Consider the following 27,063-nt stretch of genomic DNA (forward strand, 5'->3'; position numbering starts at 1 on the left):
ACTTATCTAGGTCGATACTTACCCGAACTTCATTACTAAAAGCACGGTTTCATTCATATCACCATTAGAAGAAACACTTACAAACGCAATATTAATCTAACATTAATCCTTCAAACATGGATTTCAAGTCAACGGTATTCACTAATACAAGCAACAAACATCCATCTAACAATTAAATCCGTCAAATGACATTAATACACGTGCTGGATACTGCTAAAACTATCTCTGTATCATCTTAATTTTACTTAGAACCTCATCAGAACTCAAAAACTAAGGCTTATTCGATCATCAATAGCCTAGGTCCAAATATTGCTCAACTAATATTACTATGTCAGAAAAGTCTACTCCCAGTCAACAGTTCATTGAAAATCACATTCATCGTCAAACAACACCCGATCTAACACTCGTTACATCTCTTCTGACTCTCGAAACTACTGTATGATTTACTACAATGTATTTCCGTTGGCCAGACGTAATACATCATTCTAAATCACACTTTTATTTCGAGTATTTCGGAACGAGATCTTAATCGAGTTCTTCATTACAACACAGTCTATCTTCTCAAGTCACTGGTAGTTATAAATTTCCACTATACCCCAATCAAATAGATTTTACAATCTAAGATTATCAAAACCGCAAGAAGTCTTGTAAGTAAACACCTAGTTCGGTTCTAGCTCGGTCTTAATTCTACTAAGTCCTCTTTAGCAACCACATTAGAAAATCCAATCCAACATTCAATAAACTATACCTACTTACTTCGTCTTATTTACAAATACTATTATCGTCCATCCTCGACCTTATATTCAAATCTTCAAAAGACAAAATATTCACAACGGTCACTATCGAACTACCAGAACAATGATTCTATCTTAACAGTAATATGATCAATGTTCTAATCACGTCTCCCGACCTAGTCAACATTCATCATAATTCAGCTTGAACTGAATTTCTATTCCCATTAAGGACTTCTCTACTTCCAAGAAAGTCACTAAACGAACGTCTCCTATATTTTCATCTAATGAGTCACATCAATTCACAAAAATCAACAACTTCTCAGGATAACTCTACAGGTCCTACTTAGCTAGTCAAACCATGCAACAGTACTTCCAGGCTAAAAATACTCTGCACATAACGACAAAACACAGTTTTCCTATTTTTAGTCAAGACTACATGGAAAACTCCATTCAAGCTTACTTCCTAAAGGTCACCACTAACTCACATTAGTCTACGGTAGGAAAAGCGATTCCTCAAGGTCTTATTACGGTCACAAATCTAAACCAAAAGTCAACATCATACATGACACGCAAACCACATACATACAACATTAACAAACAGGGTTTGGGTCCTCTTATTAAAAGACAGAAAACTACTACTCTATCCCAATCCTTACGGGCCACTACGTGTGTCCTGTCGATCCATGGAAAGGAATTATATTTCACCTAAGTCCAACACAACTAGTATTTACTGGTTCAGTCACGGTCGACAAACATGAAATTTATACTTCACATAGTTACACAATAGGTTTCGGGACCTTCACCAATCATCAAGGGGTCACTACCCTAATCAGTCTCTATGGGTCACTACACGTGTCCCAACAGTCAATGGTAAAGATATGACTTCATATTCGTCTAGGCTAATACCACAAATCATTCACCTCAAATCTTCTAGTCTAGGCCAACAGTAATCTCATGTAAAGTATAACATGCCATATAACAACTAATTCACAATTGCATGACACCATATCACAAAGGTTATGTCTAAAAAGTCTCACAGAACATAGCAGTCAGTCTAAGGGAATAAAATCCCGATAGTGGCAAGGGTAGTTCCAAACACAATCGTCGTAACTGGATTCATCAACAGTCATCTACTTCTATCTTATTGGAATAAGCAATCAACTGCAACTAGCAACACTAATCGTCACATATTATCATCATAACAAATACAAAATTCAACAAGACAAGAACACAATCCACAGGTACAATAATAACAATTACAACAATGTAACAAGAATGTACCTTTATGAATAAGAAGACATCTTCTGTATCTATCAACACCTCGATCGCACCCGTACCCTTAACCCTCGTCAATTCTGCAACTGAATCCCCCTCATTAAAGCCACGTCAAATAATACTCATCAAATCCTTCATCCAAATCAGCATCAAACGCGTCCACCGAAGTTCTGTCAGCATTGAGGGTCAACGGGGCACCAGCAGGGTGGAATCGATCTTCATACCTGTCTTATCACAACATCTCACACACAAAATCTTAGTAGATAATCTGTTAGTTTCCGCCAACTAACTCGTTAATACCTACTTCACTCACTTAACCCACCCCCAAGATATGTTTGACTCGACACACGGTTTGGGAACATTTCACTTCCGTGCACATGCTGCCAAACCTACGCTCTGATACCAACTTGAAACACCCCTGATTTTTTTTTTATACAGCGAAAGACCTGTTTATTATATATATATATTATATAAAATCCACTTGATTATAATATACACGTTAATATTTAAAAGTCTGGGTGTTATATTAAATATTACAATAACTTTTAATATAAAGGACACGACATCAGAGTTTTCGGCTTTGTCAAACATATCTTCCAGCATCCCATCTTCACCCTGATGACTAGCATACAATAAATCCATAACCTGCAGGGAAGATGTGGGGGATTAGCACGAAGCTAAGTGAGTGCAACTAACTACAGGCATAGCATACAGAAGTGTTATACTAATCATGTCACATAGTCTAACACACAAACATCACCCAAGTGCCGTCTACAGAGACTCTGGTGGCTCGACCAAACCATTAACCACCAGCTGATCGGACTGGGGCTTACCAGAAGTTCCTCCACCACCGTATGTATATACATAATCCACACGCGACGGACGCATGATTCACCTGTATATACACCACAGCTGTCTAGGCAACCACATGAGGAACGCAACCCGCAGGTTGATCTCTCCTACCGAGGCAATCACACAATAGGGACGCACTGGGATCCAACAGATAAGCATCAACCAACATGCAGTCATCACAACATACTAACTAACTGTATCAGTAAGTATAACTAACAAGCATGACAGTTATAATATAACATGCTACTCTATACTCTATTCCACAGTTAGTCCCACTCACCGATACCGGCAGCACTCGGTAGTCTATTGCCACCGATTCTTCCTCGTCCATATCACCTGAGAACAAATACTGAATAAGTTAATAATCGTATTCCAATACTAACTATATCACGATCACAGTATATATAAACTAACACTTAAGCACATAACAACTGGTCCATCAACCGTACGAGTAACACTCTCACTCGTACGTTTGAGAACACTCAACCGTACGGGTGACAACTTACTCGTATGTTTGATCTATGACCATACATCATACAGTGACTAATCTGATCCGTACAGTTCACCACACGAGTGACCGGTGACTCGTACGATTCACATCTCAACCGTACATATCATCATAATCAAATCATACGTTTCCATCACTACTCACTCGCACGGTTCACCACACGGGTGACTATCTCAACCGTACGAGTGTAGGCTCACTCGTGCGAGTGATGAAGAACATTAGCAGCAACTATTTAATCGGGTTTCAACTCCAAATGTACAACATAAATATCAATTCATACAATAAGTTAACACATATCATCATATATTCACTATATGATAAGCCTACATCATAAACTCAACCAATAACGACACTAAACGAGTGCACAACAAGACATACACTTGAAAATACCTACTTCTGACCAAAATAAATTTGATCTAGCTTTTTAAAACCTTATCATTGGATAGTAAACTTCAAGACAATTCCAACGATAGTTTATTCATCGAAAACGGAGTTACGGTTTGAAAGTTACAGCCTTTTCAAGTTTACCAAAAAACTGACCAGTGCTCACTCGCGTGGGAGAGACCTCACTCGTGCGAGTGAGTCATCAACCACGTGGTTGAGCCTCAAACGCGTGGTCACACGTACGGTTGACCTGTCAAAAGTGTGGGAGCTGTTAGAACATTCCAGCTCGCTGATTTTTGCCATTTTGGCCCAAAAACTCGATTTTTGCAAGATCTAACACCAAAATCACTCCCAAAACATCATATAAACTATATAGAACATATTTCTAACATCAATTAAGCACAACAAACACTTTGGATCAAGAATCAAGCATCAAAACCTAAGTTTTACTCAAGAACACAAAAACCCATTTAATCAAGGATTAAAGCAATGATTCAAGCAAGCAAACCTGGTTAGATGATCACAAGGATGCTAGAAATCAGTCCCTCAAGCTTCTTAATCCAATCTCTAACATGAATCAATTAGGGTTTTGGTGATGGAGGAAGTTAGGTACGAGCTTCTTATCAAATTTGGGAGAAAATGGACAAGAATTGTCCAGACCATGGCTATATGTGGGTTTAAAACCCATACCCCATATCACACGGGTATTTATCAATTAACTGAATTCTTTCGTATGTCATTTGGTGATCCAAACGAAGTTCAAATTAAACAAACAAACATGTTCTGTGACCCTTGTCACAAACTGGTCCTAACCACATCATCAAATAATAATAAACACTAATTAAAAAATAAAAGCATATTAAACGACACAAGGGCAAAATAGACCATTTCAACTAGGCCCAATTCTAGGATGTTACAGTTTAACATAAGGTTTAGCCTTAACTGTGTTATCTTCATTAACCTTTTCAACTACCGGTTCTGATTCCTTCTCTTGTTCAGGTTGTGCTGCCTGTGTAGTAGGAATAGAGTCATCAAAAATTACAGGCATTTCAGGTGGTTTAAGTGTAATACCACTTCTCGTGGTAATGGCTTTAGCTGTTTCATTCTGGGGGTTAGCCTTTGTATCGATAGGTAGACTTCCCGGTTTTCTTTCACCTATCAACCTTGCTAGGTTGCTTACTTCTTGTTCCAGATTTTGGATTGAAGCTTGTTGATTTCTAAATGCTTGAGTATTTTGTTCATTAGTTTGTTTCTGAGATGTGAAAAACTACGTTTGAGATTCAACTAGCTTCGACATCATATCTTCTAAATTTGGCTTTTTATCATCGGTTTGTGGTGGTTTATTTTGAAAAATAGGTCTTTGTTGATTGTAAGTATTGTTAGATACTTGTTGATTGCTAGGACCTTGTTGGTTGTTGTATGGAACATTTCGGTTATAATTCTGATTTTGATTGTAGTTTGGTCTTGGCGGTTGATAATTATTCTGATAATTATTTCCAGGCCTTTGGTTCATGTATGAAACATTCTCTCTTTGTTCCATTGTTTGTTCAATACTGAGACAATCTTTTGTCAAATGTGGTCCTCAACACTGCTCACAACTAATTCGTATTGCGTGAATATCTTTCGTCATCTTTTCCATTCGTCTCTCGAAAGCATCTAACTTTGTGGAAATGGAATCAAAGTCATGGCTAGAATCGGCTCTAGCCGCTTTAGATGATCTAACGATGTCTTTTTCTTGATGCCACTCATGTGAGTGGGAGGCAGTGTTATCAATAATTTTGTAAGCTTCAGTTGCGGTTTTCTTCATAATGGAACCACCAGCTGCTATATCGATGTCTTTTCGTGTAGTAATATCGCATCCTTGGTAGAATATTTGTACTATTTGATAAGTGTCTAAACCATGTTGAGGACATACTCTCAATAACTTTCCAAATCTTGTCCACGCCTCATATAAAGTTTCATTTGGCTTTTGCGTGAACATAACAATTTCTCCTTGAAGTCTCACGACTTTAGATGCAGGAAAGAATTATTTAAGAAAATTTTCAACTAAGACATCCCATGTATCAATCGCCCCTTCAGGTAATGACTCTAACCAATCTTTGGCTTCTCCCTTTAAAGTCCAGGGAAATAACATGAGATAGATCTGTTCATCCTCAACTTCTCTGATTTTGAATAGAGTACAGATCCTATTAAAGGTACGAAGATGTTCGTTTGGATCTTCCTTCGGCGCACCACTAAATTGGCATTGATTAGTTACCATGTGTAGGATTTGTCCTTTGATTTCATAATCTGGCGCATTAATGTCTGGTTGAGTAATTGCATGACCTTGGCCAGTGCGTTTAGCCCTCATTCGATCTTCCATACTTAGAGGTTCCAGATTTTCCATGATTGAATTTGTTGAATCTGAATCACTAGAGGATTCTGACTTAATGGTTTCTTCCGCGACAAACTCTGGATGAGTAATCTGTGGTTCAGGAGGAATGATTAGTGGTTCAGGATCTCTGAATTGTCCCTGAATATCCTCCGGGTTCTCAATTGTGAGGTTGGGTTCAAAAAATGGATTATCGGAAATTTGAATTGGAGTACTTGGTCGACTATATGACGATTCTAAAGAAAAATCAACGGCGACAATGTTGGCTAGATGTCTTGATCGAGTTACAGGTGGTGAACGTATGAAAGGTGGTGAACGTTTTGCTCGGTGCATTCACTGAATATCCTATTAGTTATAAAGATAAAAATTATATAAGTTATCAAATTAATAGACTTTTCTGATTTTGCACACGTTTCGAATAGCCAATAGATGCAGCAGGTAGCCAGGACCCTTTAAATCGGAAGCCCACAAGTCACCACTAACAAATCCAACTATTACTACGAACCAGAAAATTTTGGATGTCTATCAATTTAACCACTTAAAATAATTTTTCGTCGAAATTTAAGGAAGATAAAGAAAATTCTATGTCCTAAAAACTAGAGCGTCGAAATGAAAAAGAAAAAGTGCGTCGAAAAATAAGAAGTCGAAAAATAAGCGTCTAAAAATAAAGGTCGAAAAATAATAATAAGAAAGTAGCGCGTCGAAATTTAAAAGCCTAGAAACTAAAAATTAAAACTTGCGTCTAAAGGTATTAAAGCTTAAAAGGAATCCTATATCAAAAATGGCAATAACTTAAAAAGGCACTAAAACTTTATTTAAAACTAAAGCGATAAACAATGTCGTAAATTCTAAAGCGTCTACGTCTTAGTCTAAAGAAAAAGCACTTAAGGTATTTTATGGCAAATCTTAGAAATCTAAAAATAAAAATAACTACGGCAAAATACTAATCTTAAAACTAATTATGAATGATAAATATACAAATTACGAATTATATGTTTAAAAAGATACGAAATATAAAAAAAATAAAACTTAAAGTTATAAAGGTACAATTTTTATAAAAATATTATTTTTATATTATTATTTTATAAAAGTATTAATTTTATAATTAATAAAACTAAGAAATAACTTAAAAATACAAAATTTAATTAAAAACTAAAACTATTTAATATTAAATATAAACCCTAATTATAAATAATAATAATTAATTTTTAACCCTAATTTCATAATAAATGAGGTACCAGGTCAGGCGTGTCAGACGGCTCCGCGAGTACGGATGTCTACTGCCCAAAAACTCCGCGAGTGCGGAGGATGCATATTCAGATGAGCTGCAGGCTCAAATTACGCAGGTTCAGTTTTTTTTTTTTACTTTTTTACTTTTAATTTTTTTATTTTCTGTTTTTATTTTAAATAAAACTTATATTAAAAATTACTTATTAATTTTTTTTATAACTTTTCACAAGATAAAAATATAAACTTTTTAATAAACTTAAAAATATAGATATAGATCTTTTTTATGTTTTTATATTTTTGTTTTTAATATTTAAAACTTATATTTTTACAAAAATAGATTAAAACTTAATAAAAATCTTTTTTTTTATATGACTTTTCGCTTCGGCGTTTTAGTGATCCCCGGCAGCGGTGCCAAAAATGCTTGATGTTATGCGAGGTGTATACGAAATAGTTATATTTTTATTGCGAAATACTATTAAATATGCTACAATTTTACACAAGTTATTTATTTATTTATAGAATGGGATATACCTAAACCTTGCTACAACACTTATAGGCAGTGTACCTAATCGTAGAGTAGTGTAGTTTTTAGTAAGTCCGGTTCGTTCCACAGGGATACAACTAAATTTAACGCTATATTTATTTTAAACTATATTTGTATAAATATATATATAAGTAGTATTATTATTATTATAAAAGGGGGTTTTTACCGTTTAGTGACCGGTTTGTCGATTTTATTTCTTAAATCACAATTAAAACCTAATGTAAAATATTAAATATAAATACAACTTAATTTAAAGCGTAAAGTAAATGATGATAAATAAAAATGCGATAAAATAAAAGTACGATAATTAAAAGTGCAATAATTTAAAGTACGATAAATAAAATGACGATAAATAAAAATGCGATGAGATATAAATTAAGAGAATTATGCGTATTTAAACTTCCGTAATCATGATGTTTGACGTGTTGATTTTAATTTATTACCATGGGTTAATTGTCCTTTGTCCTGGATTATTCAATATGTCCATATGGTTTTGTCCATAATAGTCCATCAGTCATAATTATAAAGTGCGAGAGTCTTCGTCAAATTATCCTTATACCCGAAGTCAAATATTCCAACTAATTGGGGATTCGAACTGTAACAAGGTCTTAATACTTTGTTTAATGAATACACCAGGTTATCGACAGCGTGTAGTCCAAGGTTTTAATACTTTGTTAACAATTACACCAATTACCCTTGAATGTAATCCACCCCTGTTTCAACGAGTCCATTGACTATTAATCCATCCCCGTGTCCGATCAAATGAACAATAATTAGTATTTATAAATATCCCGACCACCGTACCCGATTAAGCGTATGTGGTTATATATAGATACGTCAAATTGTAACCTTTATATTAAATTAACGAGGTATCGTTTAGTTAATATAAAGCCCATTAATAGCCCATAGTCTAATTTCCACACGTGTCGATCTTTTATCCAAACCTCAATTATGGTACAAAGCCCAATAACCCCGTCTTTAATATTTAGCCCAACATCACGATTACTTCGATTTAAATAAGCATAATAATAACTTAGCTACTAGACATTAATTTAAAAAGGTTGAACATAACTTACAATGAGTATTAATAGCGTAGCGTTACACGGAAAGAGTTTCGACTTACAAACTTAAAATATTCGCCACTATAACCTTATTATTATTAAACTTAAATTAAAATTAAAATTAAAATTAAAATTAAAATTATATATATATATATATATATATATATATATATATATATTACGTAGATAGAAAGAAGGAAAAGGAATGATGAATCGAGCAGAATGTGCGGCCTTTTATAGGCCCACTTGATCACTGTGTGCTCCGCGAGTGCGGTATTTTTGTTCTTCATAGCTCCGCAGTCGCGGAGCTTTGGATTCCAGCTCATTTATCAAATCCAAAACGTGGGCTGCGGATAAATATAATATATAATATATATATAATTAATTATATATTATATTATATTCTCGTGCATAGTTGACTTGTAATTTTTGGTCCGTTGCGTCGCACTTTGATAGTTGGTTCATGTCTCGGTTCCAGATTTTTGAACACCTTTTTGTGCGATTTAATATCTTGTACTTTCCGTTTCACGGCTTGTACTCTTGTTATTTTTAGACGTTTCTTATCAATAATTTGAACCACTTGGATTGTACTTTGTACTCTTTAGCGTTTTGGTCGTTTGCGTCTTCAAATCGTCGAATCTGTCTTTTGTCTTCACCTTTTATTATTTAAACGAATATCACTTGTAAATAGAACATTTGCAACTAAAAGCTTGTCTTTCTTGAAGGATAATGCTATGAAATATATGTTCGTTTTTAGCATTATCAGTTAGGAAAGAGATTGTCAAAGGAGTCGGAAATTGAAGAAGATAAGTCAATCACAAAAGGATTGTTGGGAGAGTTGTTTGCTTGACTCATTTTGAGTGAGATGGTGTAGTGAGTTTTGCATCATAATCTTCTCAATTTAAAGGGAAAAAGATGAACCTTCATTTAATCTTTCATTCCCTTTTGGAGTAATTGAATCTTTTGAGAATTTTGATCATATTCAAGTATGCTAGTTTATGAACAGATCCAACTAGATTTGAGAGGTTCAATGTGCATTTATTTTTCAAAGAGAGAGAAAGAAGTGTCAGACCGATACACGGTCGATGCTACGGTCGACCGTGTAGTTGATCGTTTGAGAACTGTCAGAAATATAAGTTAACTGACTCAAATTAAACAGATTCTAATCAAGAAATATTCAAATAGTCACACATTCAATTAATACAAACAAGTTTATTCAACCTAACATTTTAACTTCTCTCACTTCCTTCACCTTCCACTTCTCACATCGCTACTACTCCGACATGAAAAGCCTTTTTCGCTTTCTTTAGTAGCAGGCTGATCTTGGATTGATACTTCTTTATTTTAGCTTGATTTAGGTAGATTCGTTCAGCTTTTGAATCACGGTCCAAGCCATAAAAATGATCATTAGCTTCATCCGGAAACTGTTCTTCATCACTGTCGGATATATCTTCCAAGTTGATTTGAGAGTTTGTCATGGCTTCATAAACCCTTTCAATCTCATCAGAGTCATCTTCATCATCCCACCCCATCAATGTTAATGTATGACGATTAAATATTTGATAGGTTGGATTTATGCGAATGTCATCTGTTGCCCTTAATTTGTCAAATAACTTCGTAAGATGCATTCCATAAGAAAGAGCTCTTGTTGAGTCCTTTGGCACATTGCTCATTCGTATGGCCATAAAGTATGCCATGTTTACTGGGATTTGCATTTCTAGGCACCAAAGAAGAGCCATCTGAACAACATGGATATGTGAGCGATTTCCCATTCTACAGTACACATTGTAGTCGATCACTGTGTTCCATATTCGGAACTTCTTCCGCAGGTGTTTGCTCAACACTCCTTGATTGAGAATTTCTTCTCTTGGAGCATTGTCTTCACACAGTGTTCAAATAGCATCATCTTTATTGATGAAATCAGGAAGATAGGTCAGACTGTGTCCTGTGTGGAAGAACCTTTCTCCACTTGCTGGAACTTCTAGAAGTTTTCCAAAATCTTGAAGTGTTACTGTAGTTCTTGAAGCTTTTAGCCTAAAGGTAACTGAACCGTTGGTATAGACGAAGCTAGAGTAAAAGTCTCGAACGAGTGATGGATAAATTGGTCCATTTAGATCAAGAAATACATCCCAGTTTAAATCTGAGAAAGCTGCCACCATTTCAGGAAAATCTTCTGCTTCAATTCTCCTTCCTTCTGCTATTGTTCGATTTTTCACTCTTTCTCTGTTAAGTGTTGATTGGTGTGGGCGAAAGTTGGATGAGCTTTCTCCTCGATTTGCCATTTTCTGCGCATTGACACTTTTAATTAATTCAAAGTGCATAATTCAATTGTAGGCAACAAGTTTTGCAAACTTTAATTATCATCAATACTTAGACGTTTTGATGTTAATGTTCTTCACATTTTCACTCTTCATTAGTGTCAATGAGTTTGCAACTAGATTAAGATTTTCACAAAGTTCATCATCAACACATGTTTTGACATCTAACATTATTATACTCAATTTGCAACAATGTTGTTTTATATCATATGAACAATGCTTCTATGAAAATCTAACCTAGATGTATAATGAACCCTAGAATTAGTCATTGTTAAATTAACGCATAGATATGTACTACTACAATCGTTTCCAAGTTGTTCTTCAAGAACAATTTTGATTGTTTGCATCAATTCAAGTTTTGACTTACTCTAGTTAGGGTTTCTTCATAACCCTAATTCATCATACAAACACAATTGAATGCTAGAAAAGCAAGGATTAATCGTACCGAAAGTAGGAATTGAAATTGATGGAATGAGCGTTCTTCTTCGTGCGGTCGATCTCCTCAGCCGTGTGTAGGTGTGTGTGTTTTGAAGTGGGTTGAAAAGAAATAAAAGTGAGCATTTAGTTTAATTTAAAACAGAATCAGACCACGCACGGTCGAAGCACGGTCGACCGTGGTGTTAGCCGTGCAGATATTTTTACACGTTCAGGACAGGAGTCTGCAATCGTGTATACGATCAGCCGTGGTGCTGCCGTGGATCTTTCTGATCACTTATTTCTTCACTTCTTCGAACTCGTTTTGACGATTCTTAGGTTCTAAAGAATACTTGAGGACAAGTTTTCTTTTCCTAACATTGAATGATTACATCCTCCCGATGTTTAATCATCAATGACACGTAATATAGTATATCTATATGTATATATATACATATATATTCATATTTAATCATTCACATAGTATACACAAAACACGTCAATCTAGTATTTAGCATGCAATACCTATTTTCACATAAACACACAATCCTAAGGCAAGTAAGCTTTCTACACTAATCTTTTAAGATCACTTTTCAAAAACAATTTTGCATTTGTAAGAAAAACGTTTCATTAATACAAAGTCATTTTGAGAAGGTTATTCTCATTAGCATTTTGATCATTGATTTTGATTGATTTTAAGATTACCCAATCCTTGACTTATCCCTACCATGGAATTGCTAGCTTGGTCCATTTTTCCCATATTCTCAATTTTCCTAATAATAGACAATGGACTTTGATTACAAGATTTGTGTTTGCTAGAGTCGTGATAAATATTCATTTCATGTTTATCTCTTGATGAATCACAAATAGTTATTCCTTCAAGTTTTCTTTTCAAGGTGTTATTTTCATCAATTAAAACTTTGTTAAGTTGTCTAACTTTGTGTAATTCTTTCTCCAAAAGTTTTACTTTGTCACGACTACTATCATACATAAATTTAATAGTCTTGTAATCATCTAACAATTCTTCATAATTAGAAGGATAGAATACATGTACCTCATTGCAATCCATGCTTGAGACATCATCTTCTTTGAATGGAGATTCAACCTCTTCTTCACTTTGACCATCTTGATCCAAATCATTCAAAGAACTCATGAGGCAAAAGTCTTCATTTCCATTCAACCCTTTTGCTTGAGAATCACCAACCTTTTTCAAATCCTTTCCAATTCCTTTACCCTTTAAACTCCTAGAGTTTAAATCTTCTTGAGAACATAGTGAATCCCAACATTCTTTAGCACTTTCACATGAAATTATCTTTAACCTTTCTTCACTAGGAAGAATTCCATGAAGTAGTGAAATTGCATCAAATTGTTTCAAAACATCATTGTTTTGAAATGTTAACTTCACTAGCCTTGAGCTAGCTTGTGGTACAAAGTCTCCTACTTTGATTATTCTCCACAAGTAGTAATCCTTGGATTTGAGATAAGACTCAAATCTTAATTTCCACACATCAATATTCATCTTATCAAAGATTGGTGCTTCTTTCACCAATTCTTCCAAGTATCCCATAGTTTGAGTTGATCCGAGAATCGTTGACTCAAGTTTTTGCACAAAACGAATTTTGACGCTTTCGCGATCGTTTATAGCGCAATGATTTGAGCAACAGCTCTGATACCAATTGTAAGTAACTAGGGGGGTGAAAAGTTACTTAATACGTTTTTAACACTTTTTCGATTGATCACCAAATTCGATTCAACTTTGATCAACCTACTCAACTCAAACTTGATGTGTGTAGTGTATATGTTCAAAATGGTAAATGAAGTAATGTAAAGAACATAGACACAATGATTTATAGTGGTTCGGGTGGATGTTAACTAATCCACCTTAATCCACTCCCCGATTACGCTAATCGGGATTTGTTGCTTCACTAAGCACTTTTCTCCAAATCCGGTGGAGATCGATTTACAAGTCTTCAACTTCTTTAGTAGATAACAAACCTAATCTTTCTATCCCTTTGAAAGATCAACTCCAACCTAGATCAACTTGTCTTCACCTTGGACAAGTATTAATCTCCAAATAAGATTAATCAACTTTCTAAGTCCCTTTAAGGAAGTAGATCACTAAGCTAGCCTATGCTTCTACTAATTGAAGTTACAAGACTTATACACTTTGCAATGATGATCCTAACACAATACTAGGACATACATTACATTAAGTAAACTCACAAGATAAATGATTTTGATTAGTAAGTTTACAACAACCCAATTCTATATCTATAAGATCATAGAATCTTCTCTTGCTTGATCACATTTGAGTAGTAATTGATGCACTTGTGATCACTAGAAATAAGCCTTTGAAATATGCAAGAGGGTCACCTTCAAATGCCCTTAAATGTTTACCTTTTATAGTGAGATTCAAAAAGTAGACGTTGACACACGGTTGCCATCACGGTCGACAGTGGTGCGACCGTGCGTGCTCCAGTCCAAATTTGGTATCTGTTTTATAGCCGTTTGACTCAAATTTGAACACTACATTTTGGCACCTTTACTCCTTCTAGCACCTGCAAAAGAAATCAAACATCCTATACAAGTACTATATGCATTAAGTGTGTGAGATTTGGTCTTAATGCATGAAAGTGACCAATCATTCCAAAAGTGGTAAACCCAACATTCTTGGAGAAGTGTCTTGATTGATATTTTGAGAAATCTCAGTTTGGTCAAGACTTAGTTAGTCACTTTAATGCCCTTGGTTCTATTCTAAAGACTAGTCACTATGTCATTAACTTCCTAGTTTCAATTAATCACAAGTCATGTCCTCTTTGAGTTTAATTAGAGATTAATTGGATGATGTCTCTATAAGATAATCATGAAATATGTAGAGACATTAAGGTTAAGTTATTCTTGAATAAGCAATCACACTTAGTTACTTAGACTAGACCAAATAGACAATTGACTCTAATTTCATTGTGAACCATTTTACACTTAATCTATTGGAGTAGGTTAGTTACTTGAATCCTAACTAATGAGCACAAAGCAAACATATTAATCAAGTTGACAAGCTTATGAGTATTAAGCATATTGACAAGTAGCAAGTAATACTCACATAGCAAGAGATAGTTATTCTAGGATCAATCATATAGATACTTGCACAACTTATAATTCAAGCACTTAATATGTTTAATTTGCAATATAACATATTGCTTGATTAATGTGTAAGCACACATTAATGTCCAACACATCACAAGGGAATAGCAATCTCTAGTTGGGACTTGGTGACCATCCTAAATGTATCTAAATGTATTTTAGGATTACAAGTCATTACTAGTTAACCTTGAGAGCATTGTTCCTCATTTAGCCTTAATTAATCACTAAGTCATTTCTAATAGCAATCATTTTTCTAGTGACATTGGCTTAAGTGTGTTGGTACTTGATGATCATACTAAGGATATCTAGATAAGAATTAAGATCACAAGTTGTTGATTAACACTTATGTGTTATGCCTAATCTTGGTTAATTTGTCATTAAGATGTCATTAGGCGTAATTAATCACAATTAGTGTTTTTATGACCAAAACTCGGTTAAGTATGAAGAAGGCATCTATTCTAAGCATGTTGAGAAAGGTTTCATGAATTATAGATGTCGGGAACTAGTCAAACTTTATTTGGTCGAAAATGGTAACAGAAAAAACTGCGGTCGCACTGCGGTTGACCTTGGTGGCGACCGCGCAACTTGTTTTCACAAAACTGCGTTGCAATTCAGTTTGGGGTTTCACGGTTGACTATGCTATCGACCGTACCTCGACCGTGTGTTTAGCTGAACTTTTGATTTCATTCTTTAACTTATGCTTGACTTGGTCGTTTGCAAGATAAAGTATGGATTAGTGACCTTGCGTGTTTTATGTTAAGGTGTCGGTCATCACTTATGCATATGCGTGTGTCATCATCAAAACATATTCTTTGATTAATCATACTTAAGTTTATCGTTTACTGCATTAACCCACATTCAACCAACATGACACACCTTTAAAAACCGAAAAACCCCATTGCCATGTATGAGACCTTGACAAATATTTTGGAAACTTATCGTGTCCTTACACCTCACCATACAACCATACTTTCCCCATAAACAATATTTATCGATCTTGACCTTATGATCAATGAGCCATTTAACCAGTTTTTGTTTTGAAAATTTAACCTTGTCAATAATCAAAACAGTTCGGTTCATTCCCTCACTAATTTCTTCTTTAAGTTGAAGCTGAGTATACATCTTTTTGCCATCAGGACTTTTGTTATAATTCCCTTTATGACCATATTGAAATGATCTTCGTTATTATCAAAACTCGGGTGACTCTTCTCAAACTTAGCCATACCCATTCTCAAAATGTTACCTGCTAGGAATCTCCCATTCATACAAGTAATTGCCTCCTTTGCTTGTTCATACTTTTCGAATTTGATGAATGCAAAGCTTCACCCAGATCTGCACGCTATGTTTAGCATCCACCCAAAACATCTAAAAGCTTCACTAATTGCCATAGAAGTGACAACCCTAACGAGGTTGTCCAGAAACACTGTAGAAACTCTACTATTATGTCGTCGTGGAAATCCTTCATTTAGCCTATTTTGTGCTTCGTGGCGAGTATTCTTTGAAGGACTGTTCCCAATACAGCTTCAGAGTAGGTGTGAGTTAGTTGTTGATTCAGAGGAGCAGATTTGGGGTGGAATTTGAGTGAATTTTATTCGGATCTGAAACAGAAACGGTAGCTTTTTGGGAATTAAAGTGGGTTATTAAATTTGAAATTGGTTGTTCTGAGTAAGGGTTTACGTACGGACGTCATCTCTCTTAGAAAAGTAATACGGCGAGAAGTGCTTTACTACACTACAGTATTGAGATTACTTAATCGAAAAATTCAAATCCTTGGTTCCTCCTTTTTTGCTCCTCCACTTTCAGCCGTACTCCACCATCATCGTTCACCAAAATTTACTTACTCCATTTCTACCACCACCTCCGAATCATTAAATACATCTAAATGTCTCAGTTTCCCAACATAAATCTTCCTCCCTCGTCACTCACAAACCAACAACCACCTCTTCTTACTAAAAACACTCCTCCAGCTGCCGGATTTCCTACCGGAAGTCCATCTCCGGTAGTCTCTCAACCATTTACCTCTGCTTCGTTACCTTTCTATTCAGAAGATGTGGCTCACAACCAGAGGTCCCGTTTTTAGGCGGAACCAACGTCACCGGTGCTGAAGTGCCTATTTCTTCTCAGTCTGCTAGCGTCACCAGAATTGATTCTTCCATCTTCATTGGACGAGTTGATAAATCGGTTTCCAGGCACATGTTCGAATCAACATTCGAAAAAATCAGGTCTTTGTTGGAAATTAAGTTTTGGCCTCGTAGAAGGTACTATTTCGTATCATTTTCTGATGTACCTTCTGTCTCAGTGGCTGTTGAATCCATGAATGGATCTCGTGTTTTTGGGCAACTAGGGTTATGTATCTTGGTGGTTGATTCGGTCCCGTTGGAGGATACAAAGCTTCAAGCTTTTTTAGTCAAAAATAAAGTGATGATTAACTTTGTTTCCAAAAATGGGTCGGTTTGGTGCCATTTTTGCTTGTGTTGATGTTGACGAGTATAACAGAGTTCTCTCGGCTAATTCGGACGAGTTTGTGCTTGTGTCACAGGTTAATGACAAGGACCGAAGTTACTTTAGGTTTACTTGGGTAGAATTGAAGGGTATCCCGGTAGCATATGATTCCGACGAGAGTGCTTCCACAATCGCGAGCCTTTTTGATGAAGTTTTAAAGATTGCGGATGCCTCTTGTAATTGGGCAATGTTGGTTCTTTCTCGTCTTTGTCAAAACGATGAATCCGAAACACTTGCATGATTCGGTGGAAGTTGACCTCGAAGATGATATATTCTCGGCTTGCTATATATGGGTTAATGGAAGGGCGTTTCGTCGAATTTCGAGTTGAATTCATTTTCGGCGGACCTTCTTTCTATTTCCAATCACTTCGTCTTATCGGGTCACCCTATTTAGGGGCAACAAGTGGGGATTGTGACCGAGGCATTGAACGTTAATGGAGTTTGCGGGGTTCCTGGAGTTGAAGATAACCATGATCATCCCGAGACTACGAACGAAGACTCGGACGAATTTGGGGAAGATGACGAATTTGGTAGTGTAGAAGTTGTGAATTTTTCGACTATGAATCAAGATACGGTTTCAATGGGTGTTTATGGTGAGAATGGTTTAAGTAAAGCCACACCTCATGTTGTTGCTAAAGTTTTGAACTTAAATGGTGGGAATGGTTTGAACTTGAATGAGTCCCTCACATTGACATTCGTAATGGCACAAGTGTTTCTTTAACAAATGATGTAACTGATGATGTTAGGGTGACTAGAGATCCACCTCCTCTTGTTGCTAAAGGTGCGCAAAAGGGGGTTGTGGACAGTAAGTTTAAAAGAAATAATAAAGGAAAGAAAAATGTGAAGTTTTCTAAGAATGTTGTTGTGGATCGAGACGAGCAAGTGGTGGTATCTTCGGCTTCAAACCATAAAGGTTTTTTTCAAGTTTTGGCGGATCGGAGTGCGACTCCCCAATCGTCGGTCGTTCTTATTAGCGATAAATCCTCCAACGTTTTGACTTATTCCTATCCGAATCGAAACGACAAAGGTGTTCGTATTGATAAGATTGATGAGATGACTTCACGGCTGGACGAAAGGTACCAGAAAGGTGTCTCTAATGCCGGTTAAAATCGACATTTTTGGTTGGTTTCTTTGTTTGTTTGTGATTGATCTATGTTGTGTGTTGCATGTGTTTTAATTTGTTGTACTTTTATTAGTCCTGCTCATATGTTTAAGTGTGCCTATTTGGTTTTGGTGATTGTTTCAGCTTTGGCTCGGTTAGAGTTAAATATGTATAGTCTAGAGTTGCTCATCTGTTAATTTTAGCAAGCCATTTTGTTTGTTTGGATTGGATGTATCAGTTTATGGTTTCTGCATATATTGATGAAGGTTTCTTAGTTTTAATACTCCGTAGTAATCGTTATTTTAACAAAAATAAATAAATAAATAAATAAATAATAAAAAAAGAATTAATCTTTAGACATTAAAGATTATTTACTTCTAACAATTGAACAATTCTTTCACGTGTAATCCACTTATAAAAATTAATAAACTCGTATGACACCAAATTAATAACTCAAAACCCACTAATGTAACAATTGAAGTTATATCATACTCATATTTTATAAATGTTCAAATTGGGATTTCAAGATAACAGAAGATGGATTTGTACGAGGTAAACTCGTTGCTTCATTTCACATGTCATTGAATAGAATAGACAACTCGCTTTTGACTTACAATCGTTGAATTCGCATGCTAATTATTGTTGTTGTAAAATTAACGACTTTAGCATAGCATGCATGAACAATTTTTTGTTTATTTACTTCTAATCTGGCGATCCAGATTATATGAGAGAGAGTAGTCGCGGACCTAGAACGAATTGCTGGAAGACGGAAGAGTATGGACCTTATGTTTGATGGGTGTAACTTGTCGGCTTCATAGTTGGTTGTTCCATTATTTTGTGAATTGATCCTTGCATGAATTTTGGGGTCTGTGTTTTTGAGTTTGTTTGTAGCTTGCTAGTTGGTTTTTGCTTTTTTGGTAGTTGTCTGTGTTTTTTAGTGTGTGTGTAGCTTGGTAGTTGGTTTTTGCTTCTTTAGTAGTTGGTTGTAGGTTATTCGTTATGCTCGTTTTGTTTGCCTTTAGCTAGTGGTGCGTTTGCTTTAGTTATGTTTCCGTGTTTGCTCCGGTTTGTGTTGGCTCGGCAAGGCTCGTTTTAGTTTGTGTTTGTTAATTAGTTTAGTTTTTAGTTACGAGACTCGCTGGGTGTTTCCTTGTATCTTGTTTTGTTTTTATAGGTTCTTTCATCCCTTGATGAAAGTTCTTTTAGTTATATCGAACTTTCATTAAAGAAAAAGAAAAAAAAAATAGCCTAATCAGACCCTTTACCCCAACACCCCACTAAGGGTGTGTTTGGCGCGTAGCTTATTGGAGCTTATTGAAGCTTATGAGAGCTTGAGCTTATGATTTTAATAAGCTCCAAATCATAAGCTTTGTTTGGTAGACAAAAAAAAGTAGAGCTTATGAAAATCATAAGCTCTGAAAAAATAAGCTACTTGTAGTAGCTTATGAAAAAAAGTAGAGCTTATGAACTGAAAAATAAGCTCCAGCTAGTTTACCAAACATTTATAAAAAATAATAAGCTCCAGCTACCAGCTTCAAAAATAAGCTCCAGCTCCTACTCATAAGCTCCAGCTCCAGCTGCAGCTGCAGCTACTTTCGTCCAAACACACCCTAAATGTTGCATGTGCAATTAGAATCTAAAAACTCTTATTGATGATAATGCAAATTTTGCGGGCCTTTATAATTTTAACCATATCTTTTTCATACATACTCCTAATTCATTGATTTAAAAGCTCAAACGTCTATAACTCAAATTGATTTAAAAACTCAAACGTCTATAACTCAAAGTGCTACCAACTGTATTACTTAAAATTCTCTTAGAAAAGCATTAGACCCCTCCTAGTCCTATTAAGCTCCGCAACCGCGTTTTACTCAAATCTCTTTTGGGGAAGAGTTCAACCCCTCCTAGCCATATTAAGCTCCACAGCCGCAAACCAAACGACAACCAGGCTACTAATATTTCCAAACTTGTTACTCCTATAATACGTTTGTGTGCATTAACCGTGCATACATTTGTATAAATACCTCAGTTTGCGATCCGCTGAACACACTAAGTTCCTAGGAATCGTTATTCGTTGATCAAGAAGAAAAACCACTAAAGTGTCTCAAAATGCAATATTTTTTCAGAATTTTTATTATAGTATATATTATGGCAAGTTCCACGACAAGCCAAAGAACATCTACATAAAAATTCGACACGTGAACAAGTTATATAACAACTTATTATTAACCTAACAACAACAGGAAAAACTCGACAAAAACAAGGAATAAAAAGACAACACATCCATAATTGACTGAAAAGCCATATACACAAATATATCAATACCGAAAAAATTCCCAGAATTCACATTCTAACCTGCTGCTGCATGCCGCTCCTCGGTTGCTGCTGTTGAAAATTATCCAACAACGCCATTCGTCCATCAACCACAACTTTAAAAAAACGATCCATTTCTGACTTAATATCATCTAAACCACTCAAAAACTTCTCATTACTGTCCCTTAATTCGGTACAATAACCATCGAAAACTTCCTGCGTAATCTCACCCAAGCCATCGTGAAGCAACGGGAACAACTTCTTAACATTTTGATCAACTAATCGAAGCTCTTTTAATGGAAATATCTCCCCAGAAGCATATACGTTCTTGATTTCACCGTTCATAACAGCCTGCAAATCAGTAAAAGATTCTTGCCACAAGTATTGTTTCGGAACCTGCAAATCTACAAGAGTCCTAAGAGAAGTTGAAAAAGCAGCCACACATATGCTAAAGATGAACATGGTCTGAACCTTGAGTCCGTACATGGCTCGAACCAAGTCCTTGGCTTTGGGTATGTTCTTGATTTTTGGTAAGTTTAGGGTTTCCTCAAGCTTACGTATGACATCACAACATTCGTGTAGTTTTGAGTTGTCATAACAACTTTGATATTGTCTCCATTCATGAAGTGAAGAAGATGCTTGCATGAATTTCTTTGGATTATCGGATTCTAAATCAAGTAACGCGCATTTAAGCATAACGTAACCGAATCTTTGTCTTACGATATCGGTACCATAAGCACTGCAAAAATCGAGCAAGTTTAAACTGTTTTCTAAGTATATATCGACCCATTTGATATCCCAACTACATATCGGGAGTTCGAGATCTACAATTAGGTTTCTAACATCATGAAGAGTTTCAGAAATGGAACCTAATGCGGATTTCATCCATGAAAAGGTAATCACATCACTAGCGTTATTTGGCTTCAGTTGGCGAAACCTTTCGGCTAGATTTTTCTCGAAAGCGGTTAGGACGGTTGATGGTAGATGAGAGGTTTTGTGCATCATCATCTTAAACGGATTCCCAATTGGAAGAAATGATCGGTGGGGTCCTTCTGAACGACTCATTGTTGATATAGCTGCAAAAACAATAATTGCAAAAGAAAAACGTATAAAGAAAAAACCCAAAACAAAAACAAATTTCACCAAAAGAACATAAAAATAGCCCCGGTGCACAAAGGCTCTTCCATATTAAGCTTTTCGGGGACCAGGAAGAGAAATCTTTGCATCCATGACTTGAACCAGTGACTCAAAAAGATCACGATGGAGTAACCTTACTGGTTGCTCCATGGCTCAGTCTGAAAGAACCAAGAGTCATTTACATGTTCATGATGTAAAAAAAGAAATCATAAATACAACCATTTTGGTTATGTCATTTAACTATTTGACTATATTCATACACTTCGATAAGAATTTATTCACAAGATGGTTTCTTTAGTATATGCACCTACAAGTTACGAAACGTTGACAACATCTTGAAGACTAGAAGCTAATATAACTACAATCCATTAATAGACACCATAATAAAATCAAACATCATGTGCATAGACAAATCCAAACAAGCATAATTTACTTCTTTCGAGCCAATACACAGCAGGTTAATAAATTATCATTATCATATACAACAAATTCTAGACAACAATCCCTAAAAACTTACAAACATAGTATATATTTCTATACATATACATATATGTAGTAATAAACTAAAAATTACATAGTCGATATGCAAAGTATTGATTAGATAAATATCACATGCTACTTTGTGCAATCTAATTCTACTTATCACATCTAAAATTCAAGATCTCAAGTTTAACACCCTAATTTTATTCAATCATAGTTCTAAGTTGTGTTGTAAAAAACCCGATTACTCGCCGATTAATCCCCGATTAATCATTTTTAGGAGCAATAAGTTCCGATTTCCAAAAATCCGTTTATTAAACGGTCAACATCAATTGATGGATCAAAATCGAATTTGGTAATCAAAGTCAGTCAAAGTCAAAAATGGTTAACATTTTAACATGAATTTAAACGAGAATTCTATAGTTTTGAAGCAAAATGAACAATTTTAGACAATTATGTTAAAAACTATCTTTATATTTATAGTTTTTTCTATAGTTACACATAAATTTTAAAATTTAATATTTAAATGTATACAGTACAATCCGATTAATCTCCGAATTGCCGATTAATCTTTCCAAAATCCCGACCGATTAATCCCCGAATAGCGAACTTTGCAACCTTGGTTCTAAGTATCTCATGTAATAACTGTTTCAAACTATCCATATCATACAACCACAAAACGCATCATATCACATAAAATCAATCACACGCCATATTTAATTATAATAATTACACAAAACAGGTCAAAAGGGGCAAAATCAAAGAACAAGCTTACCGACAACGATCGTGTACGGATATGAAGAAATTGAATCGATAGAAATCAAATTAAGCTACTTTAATTCTGTTCCGAAATCTGTAATTACAAAGTTTGGAATCCAGATCAATAAATTGAACAGTTTTGAATTGTATGTACGAAGTTCGTGAAATTGATGAATGAAAGTTAAAGTTGAGCTAAATAATAATAAAGCAACGAATTAATGTTAATTCATAAAACCCTAAATTTGAAATTGATGAAGAGGATAGAGATAAGAGGTTGAGAGAGAACTTGCCTGTTTATGGCCGCAACTTTAGAAGACTTTTTGTGTCAGTTTTGACCCAAATGAAATGAAATGAAAACCTATTTGTTGTTGTTGAGTGTGTGGATCGCATTTGAGTTGCCCCGAGAACTTGGTTACTGTATTAATTTATCGTGATAAATTGATAACTGAATATCATCTCGTACTATAGTCTCGATTTTTTGTTGAGTTATGACTTACGAGTTATTATTATTATTCGAGTTTAAATCGTAGTTCTTTTGGTTTTGAGGTACTAAAATTTGAGTCTTAATTTGAACATATTATATGAGTTAGGGTATTTGAGATTGATCATATAAGACCACTTGTTATGTTCAAACAATGAACGTCCGTTATGAGATGAAAAATTTAAAAACGCTTCTTATTGGGCGTTACATGCAAGAAAATAGTGAGGTGTCGCTCAAAAAATATGAGTAACTTAGCGTAAATGGTTGAAGGTGATTTCTTCCCTCTCTTTGAGTAAATGAAGGTAAAAGATTTTTCATGTTCGGGCTACCTGAGAGGGCGAGTAATCTGATCTCATACTCTGATGTACGTAGCTTGGCAGGAATACTCTCCGACTGTTTTCAACTCATCCCTGACCACCACTAAATATTCGTTCCAAACGGAATTCGAAACTGAAATCCTTGCAAGAAACTCCCGACCCCAACCACTTGGACTATATAGTATATATAGTGATGGTTCCTCTTTATGACTGACTGTTTGCTAAATCAAATAAAAATGATAAAATTGTGCGATTGGTCCATATTATTTATATCATATGAAGTAGTTGGTCCCAGATTTTCTTTTGAGGTGATTGGTCCTTGTGGTTTAGACGTGGGTGGTCCCTGCCACCAACGACCGTCAAATAAATTTGTTAAGTTTGATCATATGATCTGCACATGAGGGGCAATTTTGTCTTTTTTGTTGACTTCTTCATGTACACATGTCATTACTAATTTCATTGCTTTTCGATTCTTCTCAAATTTAACCCTAATTGTTTTCTCCACCCACAATTTCACATATCAAATTCGTACATAATTTTGAACTCCACATGATGTATACCTAACAATAAAACCAAATAACATCGTTGTAAGTAAATGTACAAAATTTCCTCCATAAAATCAGTGTTCCCCTAAATCAACAAACCATAATTGAAAATAAGTCAAAGTATATGGATAATATGAGTGGAAACCAAAATAAAACTTACTTTATAATATGGATATCACAAACAAATCAAGAGTGCTACCATCTTTGTCGTATTTACAATCACCAGCTTCACCGGATTTAGAACCACCATCTCCGATTGTAGAATGATGATGTGTGTATTTCCTCATGGCGCTCGCACTTGAGCTTGGCCTGTGAGCCGCCCATATATTTTCCTCCTAAACCCTAATTCCCTCTCCATATATAGAGGAGTGTCTCCTTCACAATAGATATCTTCGATGGTCTATAAGATATAAGATACGACATTAGCCTCACATCACTATCAACTAGGGTTTTTCCTACACCCCATGTAAAGTTTTTTCCTCGCCGACGATTAGACACTGGCCATCCACAACCACCCCTCGAGATCATTATCTCGATTATGGTTAATTGCGGTAATCGGACCGGGTGTTACCGCAACTGATCTCCAAAACCCCTCTTTTGCACTCGAACGTACTTCTTTCTCTAGCCGCAGTAATACGTTTGATCATGTAATGACCCAACCCGTCATTATACCGTCCCAAAAAAAAATTATCTTTTATACAACACATTAATTAATAAACACAACACCACAATTTATGTTTTCAAAACACTTCCAATACCCGACAAGTTTAAACAACTTAATATATTCAATACATAAGTTTAAGTGTCAAAATGGGCATAACAACCCCAGACTCGTTTAACATAACCAAAGACACTTTCAACCCCAAAGCGTTTAAATTCCAACATAAGACTGAGCATGGTGATTGGGAATACACTACCTAATCCTAAGTCAAATCCAATAGCAAATCTTCTAAAGCAAACCGCAGTAATTCACTAGTCCACGCGCTTACCCTTGCCACCTCTTCCTTGTGAATCTATAAAAATATAAATAACGAGAGGGTAAGTTATAAAGCTTAGTGAATTTAAACATAATATATCCAAACATATGCATAAAATGAATATGTATCACTGATAATGCTAAAAACGAACATATATTTCATAGCATTATTCCTCAAGAAAGACAAGATTTTAGTTGGTATTGTTCGATTTACAAGCGATATTCGTTTAAATTTTAAAAAGAGAAGATAAAAAGCAGATTCGACAAATTGAAGACAAAAAGGTCCAAAGAGCTAAAAAGTACAAGATACAACTAAAAAGGTTCAAAATATTGATGAGGAACGTCTCAAAATGACAAGAGTACAAGTTACAAGACGCAAAGTACACGATATAAAATAATACGCGAAGACGTCCGAAAATCCGGAACCGGGACCTGAGCCTAGAAGAAACGCCCGACGCAACGGACCAAAAATATCTAGTCTACTATGCACAAGAATATAATATAATATATATATATAATTATATATAATTATATATTATATTATATATTATTATTATATTACGTCGGCAAGAAGAAAACAAAGCAATTTGGCTGGATCCAGGGTGGCCATGCGACTCGCATGGCCAGAGGCACAAAATCCATGCGAGTCGCATGGAGTGAAATTGCTGGTCAGGTCCTATATAAAGCCAGTTTTCTGCCGAGTTTTAGACATAATATTTCAATCTCTCTCTCAATATATACGTAATATATATATATATATAATTTATATTTTAATTTTAATTTTAAATCCTAATAATAAGGGTATGTTAGCGAATGTTGTAAGGGTGTAAGTCGAAATTCTGTTCGTGTAACGCTACGCTATTTTTAATCATTGTAAGTTATGTTCAACCTTTTTACATTAATGTCTCGTAGCTAAGTTATTATTATGCTTATTTAAAACGAAGTAATCATGATGTTGGGCTAATTACTAAAATTGGGTAATTGGGCTTTGTACCATAATTGGGGTTTGGACAAAAGAACGACACTTGTGGAAATTAGACTATGGGCTATTAATGGGCTTTATATTTGTTTAACTAAATGAAAGTTTATTAATGTTAATATAAAGATTTACAATTGGACGTCCCTATAATTTACCATATACACTCGATCGGACACGATGGGCGGGGTATTTATATGTACGAATAATCGTTCATTTAACCGGACACGGGAATGGATTAATAGCCACTAGAATAATTAAAACAGGGGTGAAATTACATTCAAGGGTAATTGGTGTAATTGTTAACAAAGTAGTAAAACCTTGGTTTACACGCAGTCGATAACCTGGTGTATTCATTAAACAAAGTATTAAAACCTTGTTACAATTCGAATCCCCAATTAGTTGGAATATTTAACTTCGGGTATAATAATAATTTGACGAGGACACTTGCATTTTATATTTATGACTGATGGACTGTTATGGACAAAAACCAGACGGACATATTGAATAATCCAGGACAAAGGACAATTAACCCATGGGAATAAAACTAAAATCAACACGTCAAACATCATGATTACGGAAGTTTAAATAAGCATAATTCTTTTATTTCATATTTAATTTCCTTTATTTTATATTTAATTGC

The 27,063-nt window shown here is 35.1% G+C and overlaps 1 protein-coding gene and 1 non-coding gene across 3 annotated transcripts; one reads left to right on the top strand and one right to left on the bottom strand.

The window, feature by feature from the left end:
• Positions 1-5,648: 5,648 nt before the first annotated feature.
• LOC139903618 (small nucleolar RNA R71) lies at positions 5,649-5,755 on the top strand. Its single transcript, XR_011778428.1, has one exon. It is a non-coding gene; the product is annotated as a small nucleolar RNA R71 (small nucleolar RNA).
• Positions 5,756-20,536: 14,781 nt separating this feature from the next.
• LOC139897165 (protein BPS1, chloroplastic-like) lies at positions 20,537-23,456 on the bottom strand. Of its 2 annotated transcripts, XM_071879824.1 has the most exons (3): positions 23,416-23,456; positions 23,142-23,219; positions 20,537-21,825 (listed from the first exon to the last, which is right to left on the bottom strand). In XM_071879824.1, exon 3 carries the CDS (start codon positions 21,812-21,814, stop codon positions 20,780-20,782), a length of 1,035 nt encoding a protein of 344 aa, XP_071735925.1. In that variant the 5' UTR covers positions 21,815-21,825; positions 23,142-23,219; positions 23,416-23,456; the 3' UTR covers positions 20,537-20,779. The 2 variants fall into 2 exon arrangements, with proteins under 2 accessions (XP_071735925.1, XP_071735926.1); XM_071879825.1 differs by lacking the exon at positions 23,416-23,456 and having other exon boundaries at positions 23,142-23,359.
• Positions 23,457-27,063: the final 3,607 nt, after the last annotated feature.

Source organism: Rutidosis leptorrhynchoides, chromosome 3, assembly GCF_046630445.1.
Source record: "Rutidosis leptorrhynchoides isolate AG116_Rl617_1_P2 chromosome 3, CSIRO_AGI_Rlap_v1, whole genome shotgun sequence".
Lineage (NCBI taxonomy): Eukaryota > Viridiplantae > Streptophyta > Magnoliopsida > Asterales > Asteraceae > Rutidosis > Rutidosis leptorrhynchoides.